Source organism: Symphalangus syndactylus, chromosome 11 (genome assembly GCF_028878055.3).
Source record: "Symphalangus syndactylus isolate Jambi chromosome 11, NHGRI_mSymSyn1-v2.1_pri, whole genome shotgun sequence".
Lineage (NCBI taxonomy): Eukaryota > Metazoa > Chordata > Mammalia > Primates > Hylobatidae > Symphalangus > Symphalangus syndactylus.
The window spans coordinates 78,115,139-78,131,137 of NC_072433.2; the positions used below are offsets into that span (position 1 = coordinate 78,115,139).

Consider the following 15,999-nt stretch of genomic DNA (forward strand, 5'->3'; position numbering starts at 1 on the left):
ATGAGGGTTTTTTCCCCCCTTTTTAGAGTGTTTTTTATCTCTGGAAATTTTTCATTATGCAAAAACAGTAAGAGATTTTTAAAAATGAAATATAGGCTTATATCTAGGTTTTCAAGTCTAGAGCTTTTGCTTTAAAAATGTATGTAGCATTTACCAGTGTTTCCTAAATTTTCTTTTGTGATATTAAATATGTAAAACATACAATAGAATATGGTTAAAATTTCAGGATAGATTTTTAAAAATTATTTTATTTGCTAATGAGTGTGAAGATTCCATTGAAACATCACCAGTGAGTTAGAATATTCTGTAGATTCTGAAGTGGTCAATGGGAATGTATTAAAATATAACAAGAATCTTTTTTATGTTTGATAGAGCTGCCCATTCCTGTGAACAAAGTCAATTATTTCCTTACTGAAAAATGTCAAGTATTCAATGCAGGTTAAATGTCTTAAAAAAAAAAGTGAAACACCATCTTTTTCCCCCATCCCCCAGGATGACCTTCCTGAATTGGAGGAAGGATTTATTGTCACTATCACTGAGGTGAACCTGGTGAACTCTGACTTCTCTGCAGGACAGCCAAGTGTGCGGAGGCCTGGAATGGAAATAGCTGAGATAATGATAGAAGAAAATGACGATCCCAGAGGAATTTTTATGTTTCATGTTACTAGAGTGAGATGAACTTTCATTTGTTTACAGTCATACAGAAGCCTCTCCCTGCTGATTTGGCCAGTGTTTTATAATATATTTTCTGCAAAACATTTAGCTTTGCCTGTATTTATTTTTAAATAGATAAATAACCAAATTTGTCTTATAAACTAATTCTTAGGTCTCTTTGGGCTAGACCAAAGGATTCAACAAGTTTACTTTCATTAAATTAAACATGAGTTCAGAAGACCTTTTATGCATACTTATATCTGACTATTAATTTCTACTTTAAAGGGTGAAGTATAGAAAGTTAAGTAGAAACAATAACTTTAGAAAGATGACTTATGAGAGTTACCATTTTATCTTGCCTTTCAACTTACATTCTTTACTTAAAGGGCACTGGGGAAGTTATTACTGCCTATGAGGTGCCTCCACCCTTGAACGTCCTTCAAGTTCCTGTAGTACGGCTGGCTGGAAGCTTTGGGGCAGTAAATGTTTATTGGAAAGCATCACCAGACAGTGCTGGCCTGGAAGACTTTAAACCATCTAATGGGATTCTTGAATTTGCAGATAAACAGGTATGCCAGTCATTAACATATTAGCCTTTTTGAGTTGTGCTTCAGACATTTTGTAGGCATCCACCAAATGAATGTACATTAGTGATTGCTAAATGCATTGTACTCTAAATGTTTCTATGTTAAATCAAACAAATATTATTAATTGAAATACAATTTATTAATGGGCATAGGAAGAGACTTATAAAGATACAACAATCTTACCCTTTTCTGAACCCCCTGCCCCAGTTTCATTTAAAATAAATGGAAGTTACAAAACAGGATAATAATTGACTTAGAAGTACCTAACAATGTATAGAAAACTGTCTGATGAACTAGACTCTTCCTGTGGACTTTAGTTTCTTTTATTTTGTTTCTTAATGCCAGTAAATATAGATATTTATTTAGAATTTGCACTAAAAGTGTGGACAGTTTTTACTTAATATCTAAAATGCCCTTTATAATTAAAAAAATTGACCAAAATAAGAGAAAATGAACAAAATAGTTAAAACTTGAAAAATTGAAAAACAATATTCTATATTTAGGCTAACCAGTCTTAAATATTATAAAACATTCCCCAAGAATTACAAATTTTGTAAACTTGGCATTTTGTAATATGTAAGAATAAGATGTTTTCATAGAAATTTTGTTTTATCAGTAGGTGGAAAAGGCATATGAACAACCATGAAAATGTTAGTAACTTTAACTAGCACCTCTATCTACAGGTAGCCTTATTTTGGCTAGACAAATTACCAGAGTATGCTTCAACTTATTAGTTGCTCATGGGGGGCAGTAGTAAATGCTGTTAAAAGGTAAGCATACAGATATAGATTTTCCTACACAGAAAAACCTATTATTGTTAATATTTTTGAAATCCTGAGCTTTTAAAACAGATTTAGAACTTGAAACATTTCCTAGTAAAAAGAGTGGAATGCAATCCCAGCACTTTGGGAGGCTGAGGCAGGTGGATCACGAGGTCAGGAGACGGAGACCATCCTGGCTAACACAGTGAAACCCCGTCTCTACTAAAAATACAAAAAAGTTAGCCAGGCATGGTGGCGGGCACCTGTAGTCCCAGCTATTCCAGCGGCTGAGGCAGGAGAATGGCGTGAACCTGGGAGGCAGAGCTTGCAGTGAGCCGAGATCGCACCACTGCACTCCAGCCTCAGCGACAAAGCGAGACTCTGTCTCAAAAAAAAAAAAAAAAAAAAAAAAAGCGGAATGCAAGTAAATGAGATTCTTATGTTAAAAGCAGAAACAAATACATTGATTATTCATTGAAGCAGCCTTCCAACTTTAATGACATTATCAGCACTTTATCTGTGCATGAGGTTCAAGTTCCATCATTAACTAGCATCCTTAGGATCATGCTTATTCTTAAAATTCACATCCTCTAGGGAAGGGACTCTGTATTCTACAGCACAGATTTGAGGTGCAGGCATTTTAATTAGCTTCTGTTTGAGCATTTGATTTTATTCATGTTTCTACCTGTCTGAGTGTGATATCCAGGTTTTTCACTTTTCTCTGTTGTTAAATTAAAGATTTTAGGTAGATTTAACTTCATCTTCTGATAAATGTCTGTGTCAGAAACATTGGAATATTTTTATGATCAATGGTGAAACTGCAAGCTGGATCAAGTTTTATTTATTTATAAGTTTATAAAAGCTTTTAATATAGACTCAAAAAATTGAACTAAATCCTGATTATAAACATCCAGGAATAGCAAATTTGGGTTTTCTTTCTGCCTTTCTTTTTGACTACGTTGCAAGAACAATATTTGAAACCAATGGGATTTATTTTAATTGTAGAAGACAGTGGTAATTTTTATGTAAGTTTCATATCATGTAATATTAATACCAAGCATACTGCATTTTATGTTTGTGCAATGGTGTTAGAACCTGCATGACATTAAAAAAATTTTAAGAATAAGGATTTATTGTTTTTAATCTGTAAATAATACTCTTATCACATCAATGTTTTATCTTGAAAATAATAGACTGTAAATTTCTGACCTTGAAATACCATAAATATACACAACTTTAAAATGCCATAAATATATATGCCATAAATATACACAACTTTAAAAGTATTACAAATATAATGAGCAAAAAGAACTACTTTTTAGTACTATGTTTCTGAGATTTTTGGTTTCAATTAAAAAATTAAAATATATGTAAGCAAAAACTGTGATTACATTATTTCTTTCCTCATTTCCTATCTTCCTCTTCCTTTTCCTCCCTCTCTTTCTCCCTTCCTTCCTTTCTTTCATAGGTTACTGCAATGATAGAAATCACCGTAATTGATGATGCTGAATTTGAATTGACAGAGATGTTCAGTATTTCCTTGATCACTGTTGCTGGAGGTGGCAGACTTGGTGATGATGTTGTGGTAACTGTTGTTATTCCACAAAATGATTCTCCGTTTGGAGTATTTGGATTTGAAGAAAAGACTGTAAGTTAAATATATCAGGGGAACGCCTTGTTTCAGGCTAGAGTTTCATGTAATTTTGAGTAGAAAGTGTCTTACATTTTTGTTTCGAAAGTCTTGGCCAGGCGTGGTGGCTCATGCCAGTCATCCCAGCACTTTGGGAGGTCGCGGCGGGCGGATCACGAGGTCAGGAGATTGACACCATCCTGGCCAACATGGTTGAAACCCCGTCTCTACTAAAAATACAAAAATTAACTGGGTGTGGTGGCACATGCCTGTAATCCCAGATACTTGGGAGTCTGAGGCAGGAGACTCGCTTGAACCCAGGAGGCAGAGGTCGCGGTGAGCTGAGATCACGCCGTTACACTCCAGCCTGGCGACATAGAAAGACTCCATCTCAAAAAAAATAAAAGGCCGGGCACGGTGGCTCATGCCTGTAATCCCAGCACTTTGGGAGGCCGAGGGAGGCAGATCACAAGGTCATGAGTTTGAGACCAGCTTGGCCAATATGGTGAAACCCCATCTTACTAAAAAAATACAAAAATTAGCCAGGTGTGGTGGCACATGCCTGCAGTCCCAGCTGCTTGGGAGCCTGAGGCAGGAGAATCACTTGAACTCGGGAGGCGGAGGTTGCAGTGAGCCGAGATCACACCACTGCGCTTCAGCCTGGGCAACAGAGTGAGACTTCGTCTTAAAAAAAAAGAAAGAAAGTCTTTATTACCCTTCATGTATGAGTCTCTTCTCAAGGATCTTTTGAGTGGGCTATTGAATTAAGGGCCAATCCTCCAGCCTGTGCACACAGTTTGATAGTAATGTGAGCTCTTAATATCAGGAAATTACAAAGGGGAACAGATTCCTGTTTATTGGGTGTAGTAGACCAAGATGTACTTTTCATCCATACCACCTATTCTCTGCCTGCTTTACTGCCAGACCACCAATCTGGTCACAGGCAAGATTCTGTCATGGGTCTGCATGTTACATCCCACAATGGGTTTAACTGGTGAGGGATTTATATTACCTACTGTTATGCTAGTCTGTTGTGAGTTACGTAGAACAAAACACCACAGTCACCCCCCACCCAGCTCATGTATTTCTCTAGATTTCTTCTCTCTTACTTCTCGTTGGCTGTTTACTTCCAAGACTTGAAAGAAGGAACCCAATTATTATTGATTCAGCCACAAAGAGAGAGAGAGAGGAAAAAAAGGCGAATTAATCATGAAAACTAAGTATTTGTACAGCCAGGTTTGGTACCTAGTACTAAATTATCACTACATTTTAAGTGTAAAACGCTATAAATTCCATCATAATTATTATTACGTGATAACTATGACATAATATTATGACCTTACCTTTCAAAAGAAATCCCAAGGTATGAATTAGCCATAAAAATATTTAGATAATCCCCATATACTCAGCAACTTTTCTGACCCCATATTCCCTTCATTTAATCACTTACAGGTAGTCAGTAATTCACATAGATCACTTTTAATTAATAAACCAATCGCTGAAATACCCATTGTCTACTGTCCTTTGGATGGAAGGCTAGACTGACAGCTTGCCTACAAGGGCTGGACTTCCTGATGCTCCAAAATTGAAATGTAACAAATAACTGCCTAATGATTTGGCTATTGAATTTCAACTTCATAAGAAAATGGGACCTGTAAGAGGGACAGAACAAACTTTCGCTGTAGCCCAATGAGCTCTTCCTTGGAAAAAAAAATGGGCAGCTGTGTTTGTAAGGAGTGTTGGATTGGCAAAGGAGTAACTGTGAATATCTCCCAAGCAGCAGAAAATTACACATGAATATGTAATTTATTTTTTATAAAATGTCTCTTAGCTTATAAGTTTAGATTACAAGTTCAGGGTTTAGTATTCAAATCTTCAATTGATGAAACCTCACAATAACGTTTTTCATCAAACTTTTGGACTTGGGCACTGGACAATGTGTTTATAATCTACTTTTACTGTTAGAGAAAATGAAGACCTAGACTAGTATTCATAAATAATTTTTGTTCATTTTATTGTAACTGCCGTCATAAACTCTAGTGTTTTAAACCTAGTGTTAAGCACACTTGTTCTGGGAAATAATATCGTTACAGCTACAGATTTTCAATTTGTCTTAGAGTCTAAAGGGAAGATTTAGGTTACCCAATTCCTACTGTATTGTTGAATATGTAAAGCACCATGCTTGGGCTTTAATTCATTAGATGTCGGTGTCTATTTTGATTGTTGGTGATAATAGTAGCTGCGTGATGCTCAGCCCTTTGTGACTGCATTCCGTGCTTATATCCTATCTTTCCTATCACAAAAGTTTCTTGGTAACATGAAGTTTATCTTTTAATCTTAATAAGATATACAATATTGTGCACACAATAAACATTCTATTAGCATTATTTGGTGGCACAGATTAGATTCACAGCTGAGGTACATTGAGAAAAGACTGTTAGTATAAATCCATCAAAATTAACAAGCTGTTCACAAGGGCAATGTGGTAAGTATACCAAAGCCCTGGGAATAGCAGAGAAAATCTACTTGTGATGGAAAGTAGATTTCTACTTGTGAAATAGAAAGTATAAATCTACTTGTGAAACCTAAACTAAAATGTTACATCTATGCAATCAAAGACTTACATAATGGATTTCTCTATTTTTTTGTTATTAAATATCTCTGGTCCCTGAGGAGTGGTATGAACAGTTTGGAGTCAGAATACCCTAATTAGATTCCAGGCTCCTCATCTCCAAATATATGTATATATCTGGCCCTCAGATTTCTATGAGTTTCTGTGAGGCTTAAATAAGATAAGGTATAGTAAGAACTGACACACAATAGAAGCTCATTTCAGTTTGTTCTAAATGTGTGCTCTTGGCATCAATGCAAATCTCATGAAGAAAACAAAACAAGATTGTATTGCATGTTAAGCTTCTATCCGTCTTGAAAGTGGAAAGCATTGTGTTACGTTTTCTATTTATATAGCAGATAGATGATATAGGTTCAATGAGAACTTTGCTTCACAGAGTCAACATATGTACTTCACTTAAATTAGGTCTGTTAGTAAGGACTTGTATAAAAAATAAATAGTTCTGGTAAATGAATGTATTGAATCTCCTCTCTTTATCTCAGATTAATAAAACCACTTTTAAATTTTGACTCACTAAAGTAGGTACACCACAGATAATTCAGAGGACAGTTTAGGTCTGTATTATGTGAGGAGCCTGATTGTAGTAACAAAGATCCCCCCAAGTCTCAGTTTCTTCATATAGTAAATGTGCATTTCTTCTTCATGCAGGAATCCTGCACCAGAGTGCCCAGTTGGCTGATGCTTATGGACACCTCTTATTCAACTGGCAGCTCTCAGGCCCTAGACTCTGTCCATCTTGGGGTTCTGTCCTCTTCTAGGTCCTGGGCATCCTCTCCATTCACCTGCCAAGTGGAAAAGTAGAGGATGTGGGGTCTTGTGTGGGAGTTTATGGCAAGAGTATTAGCAGCATAAATCATTTCTGCCTCTATTCTCTGAGTCAGAATTCAGTCACATGCTCTACCTAATTGCAAGAGAAGACAGGAAATGCCAACTAGTTGAGCATCTAGGAATAGAAAGTGGGATTTGGTAAAAAAATTTTTTCTGCCACATGATAATAACATGTAACATTCTAAATTTTAAAACTGCAGTCATTGTAAACAGAAATAAGATTCTACTTGTTTATCCTGCTCTTTTTGTTTGTTTGTTTGTTTTTTTGTTTGGCCTTACTGAATTTTGTTCTTTCAGGTAATGATTGATGAATCCCTTTCATCCGATGACCCTGATTCATATGTGACATTGACGGTTGTCCGGTCCCCAGGAGGAAAAGGGACCGTCCGACTTGAGTGGACCATAGATGAGAAGGCTAAACGTAATCTTAGTCCTTTGAACGGGACCCTTCATTTTGATGAGGTATAGTCAGCATTAGCACTCCTGTAATTTTTCCTTAATTTGTCTTTGATTTTCTTTTTCCTTTTTATTGTAAATTCAGGGAGCACATGTGCAGGTTTGTTACATGGGTATATTGCATAATGCTGGGGTTTGGGCTTCTAGTGAGCCCATAACCCAAATAGTGAATATAGTACCCAATAAGTAGTTTTTCAACCCACACCCCACCCCCACCCTCCCACCTCAAGTAGTCCTCAGTGTCTGTTGTTTCCATCTTTATGTCCATGTGTATCCATTGTCTAGCTCCTACTTATAAGTGAGAACACATGGTATTTGATTTTCTGTTTCTGCATTAATTCACTTAGGATAATGGCTCCTAATTGCATCTATGTTGCTTCAAAGGACATGATTTAATTATTTTATATGACTGTGTAGTATTCCATGGTGTATATCTACCACATTTTCTTTATCCAGTTCACTGTTGATGGACACTAAAGTTGATTCCATACTCTTGCTATTGGGAATAGGTTGACTGATGTCTGATGTTGAGTGGAAGCACCTACCCTAGTGTGGGCTGCAGGCAGGGAAGGATGGTAAGAAGCGATCGTGTTGGAATGTATTGGGGTCTCTTGGGGAGTGGTAAGGGGGTGCACCAGCTTCTAGTCCTGAGCCAGCAGGAATGAAGTTTGCTTCCCTCTCGTGCCCCTGTTGCAGGACTCATGACTTTCAATTCATAAAGACTTTGGCTCCACAGTGCAGCTGCAGGACACAGATATGCCCCTCTGGGAGCTGCTACCAAAATGGGCTCAGGGCAGGGCCTCTTCCCCAACTCCAGGGCAAGCAACTTCACAAATTGTCTGTCCTCCATTGCTGGGACACTGCTGCTCTGTGTAAGGAGGGGGAGTTGGGCACTGTTCTTCCTGTAAGCCCAAGTGGCATAGGTTCACTTTCAGCAAGGATTGAGCCACTGAAAAAAGCACACAAAAAAATGCTTTGTGTGTATGCACTAAATCCCAGTGGGAAGAACCACAACTGTGTCTGTGTCTGCAACAGTCTAGAGTGGGAGATATAACCCCCTCTCTACGACTGTCCCTAGGCATTGGTGCTGCCCCCTTCAGTGACTGGCCCTATGCCTGCATTTCCTTTGCCCCAAGGGGACTCTGATGGGTTGTGCTCCCCCTCCCTTATGGGCAGCCTACACTGTAGGTTAGATCTCCAGAAGTCCTTTAGCTCCCTGGGACCCACCTGTCCCCCGTGCTTCCCAACGTCAGAGCCAGTTGTGGGGTATATTTGCAGGAGATCTGGTGGTTCAGTGACTCTAGAGCAGAGAGGTCTGAGGCAGGGCAATGGCACTATGGGTACACAACCAGTACGGCACCCTCCATCTCAGTTTGGGTCTGAGGGAAACAGGCACGCCTGCACAAGCTAGCAACCTGGTTCTCTGTCCCTGGGAACTTCCTGAATCGCCACTTATAGCATTGTCTTGGGTCACTAGCACAGAGGGGCTCCTCAGAAGCTTGGCAGCTAGGACATTGTCAGAGGAGTGAGGGGAGGAGAGAAGCACTCCCACCTACTTTCTATGGGGCTCCAAGCTCCTTGGGGGTCAATCTCTGTGGACTCAAGCTGCTTCCCTTTTCTACACCCCCACTTCTTCCCACTGGCCCTCTGACAGATCCTGGCTCTCTTCCCCAGTTTTCTGTTCAGAACTTGGCCTTTCACCAGTAACTTTGATCATCTTCCTGAGGAGAACTGGCACCTGATGTTCCTGGAGAGCCATCTGCTCAAGGCACTGGGCGCTGTGCTGTCGCTGCTGAGGGGAATGGTGACTGTGGTCACCCTGTGTGGCCACACCTCGAGAGCTGTCTTTGATTTTCTTCTGCGTAGTATTACTTGTAAATTCATGTGATAATATTTACGATGTCTGGGATTTTTTTGGAAATCCATATGCATGATGGGGGGAAAAAATCACACACGACACACACACACACACACAGAAACTCTAGATATCTGAAATCAAATTCTTGTTTTTGAAGTTTTTATTGATACATAATTGATATACATATTTTCAGAGTACATGTGATAATTTGATACATTCATATAATCAAATCAGAGCAATTGAGATATCCATCACCTTATTTTTTCTTTATGCTAGGAACAGCCTAATTATTCTGCAGCTGTTTTGAAATGTACAATAGATTATTGTTACCTATGTCAAATTCTTTTTTTGTTTGTTTGTTTTGTTTGTTTTTTTTTTTTTTTTTTGGGAGACAAAGGGTCTTGTTCTGTCACCCAGGCAGTAATGCAGTGATGCGATCATAGCTCATTGAAGCTTCGACCTCCTGGCTCCAGCAGCATTTCCACCTTAGCCTTGTGAGTAACTGGGACTACAGGCCTGTGCCACCATGCCTGGCTATTTTTTTTTAATTTTTTAAAAATTTATTTTATTTTATTTTAATTAATTTATTTTTTGAGACAGAGTCTCGCTCTGTCACCCAGGCTGGAGTGCAGTGGCACGATCTCGCTCACTGCAAGCTCCACTTCCCAGATTTACGTCATTCTCCTGCCTCAGCCTCCCGTGCAGCTGGGACTACAGGCGCATACTGCCACGCCTGGCTAATTTTTTGTATTTTTAGTAGAGACAGGGTTTCACTGTGTTAGCCAGGATGGTCTCGATCTCCTGACCTCGTGATCCGCCTGCCTTGGCCTCCCAGAGTGCTGGGATTACAGGTGTGAGCCACTGTGCCTGATCTATAGTCAAATTTTAAAATTCAGATTCTGTCCCCGTTTTACCATCAAAACTACCCCTCTCTCACATTTTTCCTCTCCTGATTGAAGGCAAAGCCAATCAACCACGCTGGATGTCTGGGTGTCATCCCCAGCTGCACCCTTTCTGTAATCGTTTCATGTATTTGATTACCAAGTCTAGTCAGTTTTCCCTTCAAGTGTGCTTTCTGACTATTCTGACTGTGCAGAACTTCTATACTGACTCAAAATACTGATGGTGTAACATAATAAGACAATGTCAAACTTACAAAAACTTGTAGTTTTTAACATCCATGTACACTTTGAAAAAAAATTAAGGAAGTATTTTAGCCAATCAAAAAACTGAAACACAATAAGTAGTTTGAGAATAGCAAGCATATTACAGTCCATCTGTATGTGTCTCAGCCCCCCACAGTGATAAGAAGTGAAGGTGCAAGGTCCTATCTACTTTGAAGGAGGAACACAATCTTTTGGCCCATGGAGTTGGTTTCTGTAACTTGTAAGAATGACTCCCCTATTCAAAGTTTGGTCGGACATTTACAGATCTGTTTGTCTTCATCAGCATGAGCCTGAGAACCTTGGCTGGAGTATCAACCAACCCACTGTAGGATGTGATTTTTCTGGTTGCCTGTCTGCACTGAGTTTCTTCCTCCTCTTTCCCTTCTTTGGCTAGTTTTAATAATCAAAAGAAGGTGGGGAAGCAGCATATGGCGCCCAGTTAAGCTGAGCACAGAGTTTTTTTTAATGAATAATCCCAACCTAACCACAGGACAGCGGTATTTACCAATCAAACTCCTAAGTCTTTTTCTGGAAGGGAGGATGGGGAGGTAGAAGAGACAATCTGATTATAAAATATACGTGGAAATACAAAATGCCAAGAGTAGCCACCAACTCACAAAGAAGAATATGGAGGGTGGCCTTACTTAGCCAATGTGTCAGATAATACACAGTTAAAGTAAATAAGGCAGTGTGATATTTGCTCTGGGATGAACAAACAGGCCAAAGAGAAGAAAATAGTCCAGATTTGTCAGTCTTTTTATAGTTTTTGCTTTTAAAATCATGTTTGATTCTAAACAGCTTTCTTAATTTAATGCCTAAACAGCTTTCTTAAATTAATAAAGATGAAACCAGAATGCAGTTAGTTAAAAAAAAATCAATAAAACCTGATTCATAAATTAAAAAAACTTAGAAAATAAGAATTGACAAGAAGGAAATAATTATTAAAAGAGAGAAAATATTGAAAATTGTAAGAGACTATATAAATGTAGACAAATAAATTTTAAAAACCTATGTGAAATTAGCTCTAGCAGATATATAGCAGATATAGAAAGTCTAAATCTGTGCACTTTTGAGAATGAATAGAGAATAAACATTAAAATCATTAAAAGCTCTGTAGGTGGTTTTCCAGAGGAATTCCACCAAATATGTTTCCATGGTCCATGTCTTACTTTTTTTTTTTTTTTTTCAGTCTAGTGACTTCTTCAGAGCTTTCAACATGAGATAGCACAGAAACAAATACGTTTTTTCCCTTCAGTATTGCAATATGTGATTAAGGAAGTCATCAGTGATGCCCTCTGGCAGTCTATTTGCCATGCACATGTTCTGCCATCATTCTTGAGGTGTGATTACCCTGATGGTATTAAATCTCAAGCAAGATGTTGCAGGAATACCATCCATTTACTTCTCAGCTTCTGACACGTGATGTCTCATGAAACATCTAGGTTTGTGCCCTAGCCATAATCTGAAAACCTCTCACCTGAGGAGCATTTAGAAATTAGAAATTAGTTTCAAATGTCTATAAATATTTTCCTCAGTAATAAGAAGCAGTAATTTCGCAGTTACCAGATTCTTACTGCTAGATACACTTCCCAGGTGATTAAAAAGGTTTTCTTGTTTTGAGCATAAAATCTACACTAAAATGGCAGATAGTCTGATCTTTTCTTCCAGCGAATAATAAGTTCATCCATTTTTAGAGTACTGCATTAGGAGGGATGATGTTGTTTCTAGATTCCACTCTCTCCATCTACTTGTTTGGTCATCAGCCTGGTACATTTCATGTACAACTGTGTAACGGCTCCATTGTTTTCGTATGTCTAGTTCTGAATATATACAAAGATCTATGTCTCCCACAGGTTCTAATTTGGTTTTGAGGATGTCTTTCATCATCTCTCAGTTTTACTCATGGCTAGTGGTATCCACGCCATCAGTAATGCCCAGGTGGAAATTGTTCTCATAGCCACTTAGTATTCACATTGGCAATAAGGAAAACCTAGTCTACAGAAGCTGTTATACCTACGTACATCCCAGGTTGTACCAATGCTTACTGTATAATAGTTTTCTGGACTTTCTCAAAATGTAACAGTGACTGTGGAGTCACCATTGCCCATCTTACAGGGAAATTCTCACAATAATTCTGTTCAGTCCTACCTTGGTAACAGGGCAAAGTCCTTCTTTCCTATTTCTACTTTATGCAGGACAACTAAGCTCCATACTCTGTTTATAGAAACATACAACTCTCCAGAACTGATGAATGGTCTATAGGTGATAAGTCAGGGGGATATTGCACTTCACCTTCCTTGGGGAGAAAATTATGAGGTGGAGATTCGTTTCCAGAGGCTTTTTAGGAAGTGCTCTTGAGGTCAACACCTGTGTAAGTGAAAGAAGCAGGATTGGACAGGGATTAAAGCAAACCATGAGGCAGTTGAAACTGACGCTACAGTATACTACAATTTGTTTTGAAATGGGACTGACCCTTCAGAGCTGTCTGAGTTAGAATGATGGTGAGTTTTATAATCTTGTGTTGAGCAGTCATTGTGTATGGACCATGCCAGGAAGAACATTTGACCATGTGAGAAGGGGTTGTCTTCAGATGAGGCAATTTGCAAAGGAGCCTGACAGATGAGAGTTGTCTGCTGGAAACACTTCCAGCAGACAGGGTAATGAGTTCTTTCCAGAAGGGGAATCTTAGTGAACATCAGAGCATCCACCACTGAGATGCAGGGTAGGGCCACGTTCAAGAGAAGTTTGTTCTGAAAAGCTCTCCCTCTCTTTCCCTTGGTCTTTTATGATATACCTTATTTTTTCACTGCCCACTTTGACTCTTTGCCTTCTACCCATTCCTGCTTCCTTCCTGCCCCATCCACTGTTGTTGGTCCCAAGAGTACTCCCTATTATGTGTTTCCTCTCTTGTCTTTCTCTTAGCAGAGTAACTTCTAGAAACTTTGTTAAGTATCATTGTAGGCTGGTAAAAATAAAATGGTCCTGGGAAGATAAGAGGAAAGAAATATACAGAGAACAACTACGCCAATACTTTGAGAGAGAATCATGATGCATATCATTTTTATCTCTATCTTTTCCTCTGCATTCTAAAACAACTCGAATGTGTCCTATGCATCACTGATTAAATTTTCTGCAGTTTGAATTCTGCATTTTATTGTTTCTCATGAACATTGTAGTTTTGCAATTGCATTTTTTCTTTGAGATTTTTATTATTAAATAGTATTATTTTAATCTCCACTCAAGCTTTTGTTTCTTCATAGTTGCTTATTGTTATTTTTACAATGTATGCATTTTAAAAATTTTGTAAGGGCTTCTAGGAAAATATGTGCTCCCTGCCTGAGACCTTATTAGATGTACTTATGAAAAATCTGTAATTCTGGGATGCAGTGCATCACTCCCATTCCTTTTACTCTCTACATATTATGAATTGGAAACTCAGAATTGATATAAAGACGAAAGAGCTGATAACAATGGGAACACTAAAGCTCTGAGGTAGGTGGCAGCCAGTTATTCTTGGTTAGTGTAGTCTCTGTGGCCTGGAGTTCAAAGAAGTCAGGAAATGGGTCTTACCCCCAGTATTAGTTTGTTCTCACACTGCTAATAAAGATATACTCAAGACTGGGTAATTTATAAAGGAAAGGAGGTTTAATGGACTCACAGTTCCACATGGCTGGAGAGGCCTCACAATTATGGCAGAAGATGAAGGAGGAGCAAAGTCATGTCTTATATGGCCGCAGGCAAGAGAGCGTGTGTAGGAGAACTGCCCTTTATAAAACCATCAAATCTTGTGAGACTTACTCATTATCATGAGAACACCACTGGAAAAAACCCACCCCCATGATTCAATACCTCCCGCCAGGTCCCTCCCATGACATGTGGGGATTATAGGAGCTACAATTCAAGATGAGATTTGGGTGGGGACACAGCCAAACCTTAACACCCCCTTTGTGGTACTTCCTGTTATTTAGGTTCATGGCGTGGAATGTGTATCCTCTAGTCTACTCCAAACTGATTCCTTCATTAGTGAAATTGTACCTATATTTTAGAAACATTTTAATCTTTAGTTTCTTTCTTTCTGTTAGTCTTGGCCCTTTATGGTGTCTACGTGTGCATTTGAAGAAGGCACAACTCATGCAACCAGTCTCTGCCAGTTTAACTCAGAAGTCTCTTTCCTCCATCTTTGTTTTAATTTGCTGTAAAAATACATGTGCTCATGGAAAACAAACAAACAAAAAAAACAAAAAAACCTCAGTCAGTACAGAAGGATGTAGAAAAATAAGTATAATTCCCCTGACTCCCTCTGAATCTTGTATTCCTACTTCCCAGAGGTAACCACTATTGACAGTTTTTTATATACCCTTTGAAAAATTTTTATGCGTATCCAAACATATGTGTCTTATTCTTACACAAATGGAATTTTACACTGCAATCTGTTCAGTAACTTGCTCTTTTTACTTTATAATCTATCTTAAACATTTATTTTTCATACTAGCTAAAATCCATTGCACTAAAAAAATTGGTTACATATTTTTCATTGCATAGATTCCCCTTAGAATTTGATACTATTGACATTTCTTCATGAGCACTGTTTTACTGTGGTGTTTATAGGTTCTCTTACATTTTTTATATCTTTCTGGGATTCACATTTCTTGTTTAGTATTTAGTTCTGTCTAGTTCTCCTTTCCCAAATGTTTATATACTTTTGCAGACTTCTATCACCTATATTTGTATTATTTTCCTCTCCTCTACTATTTTTGCAATCTTGGTTCTCTTGAGATATGGGAAGTAGCCACTGAAAAGTAAAAAGGATATAGATTTTATAGCCAGCTAGACCTTACTCCAAGTCTTCACTCTACTATTTAATGCCATGTGACTTTAGGAAAATTAATTTCTCTCATATTTGGGTTCTTAGTTGCAAAATGACGATAATAAGGCTTAATCTAAACAAAGGCTCTGAGTATTGCATGAAATAATGTTTGTGAAGAAACTAACCAATTTACAGACATTTAGAAAGTGTTTTATACAACAATTGTAATTTAGAAACATTTTAATGAAATAGGTTGCTACCTCAACTTAATATCTGCATCATAGGATAAAAATTAAAGGCTTTAAATTTTTAAAACTCAACAGCTTTTCTACATCATGGGATAAAAAAAGGTTTTAAATTTTTTAAAAACAGGAAAAATTTATATTTCTATTTTCCTGAGATAGCCTATATGTAGTACCATTTCTCAAACTGTTGTCTGCACTGCTATTCAGCGGAATAGAAATAATTGTTCTGAATTTTAAAGAAAAGGGATTCCAGTTTCACATGGACTTGGGAAAACCTTGATTGAGCTAAGTAGGCTCTTTGTATGCAGGATTATTTTTAGACACTTTAATGTACTGAAGTCCATTTTGAATCTCTAATAGAAATATTCTGAATTT

At 37.9% G+C, this 15,999-nt stretch overlaps 1 protein-coding gene across 6 annotated transcripts in view; it reads left to right on the forward strand.

The window, feature by feature from the left end:
- ADGRV1 (adhesion G protein-coupled receptor V1) overlaps nucleotides 1-15,999 on the forward strand; it is a 598,696-nt gene that overhangs the window by 196,723 nt on the left and 385,974 nt on the right. For all 6 annotated transcript variants that reach the window (XM_055297968.2, XM_063612214.1, XM_063612213.1 and 3 more), the window contains 4 exons: nucleotides 493-669; nucleotides 1,041-1,223; nucleotides 3,471-3,650; nucleotides 7,390-7,554. In XM_055297968.2, the coding sequence (XP_055153943.1) occupies nucleotides 493-669; nucleotides 1,041-1,223; nucleotides 3,471-3,650; nucleotides 7,390-7,554 (705 nt within the window). The remainder of the gene's footprint in view (nucleotides 1-492; nucleotides 670-1,040; nucleotides 1,224-3,470; nucleotides 3,651-7,389; nucleotides 7,555-15,999) is intronic.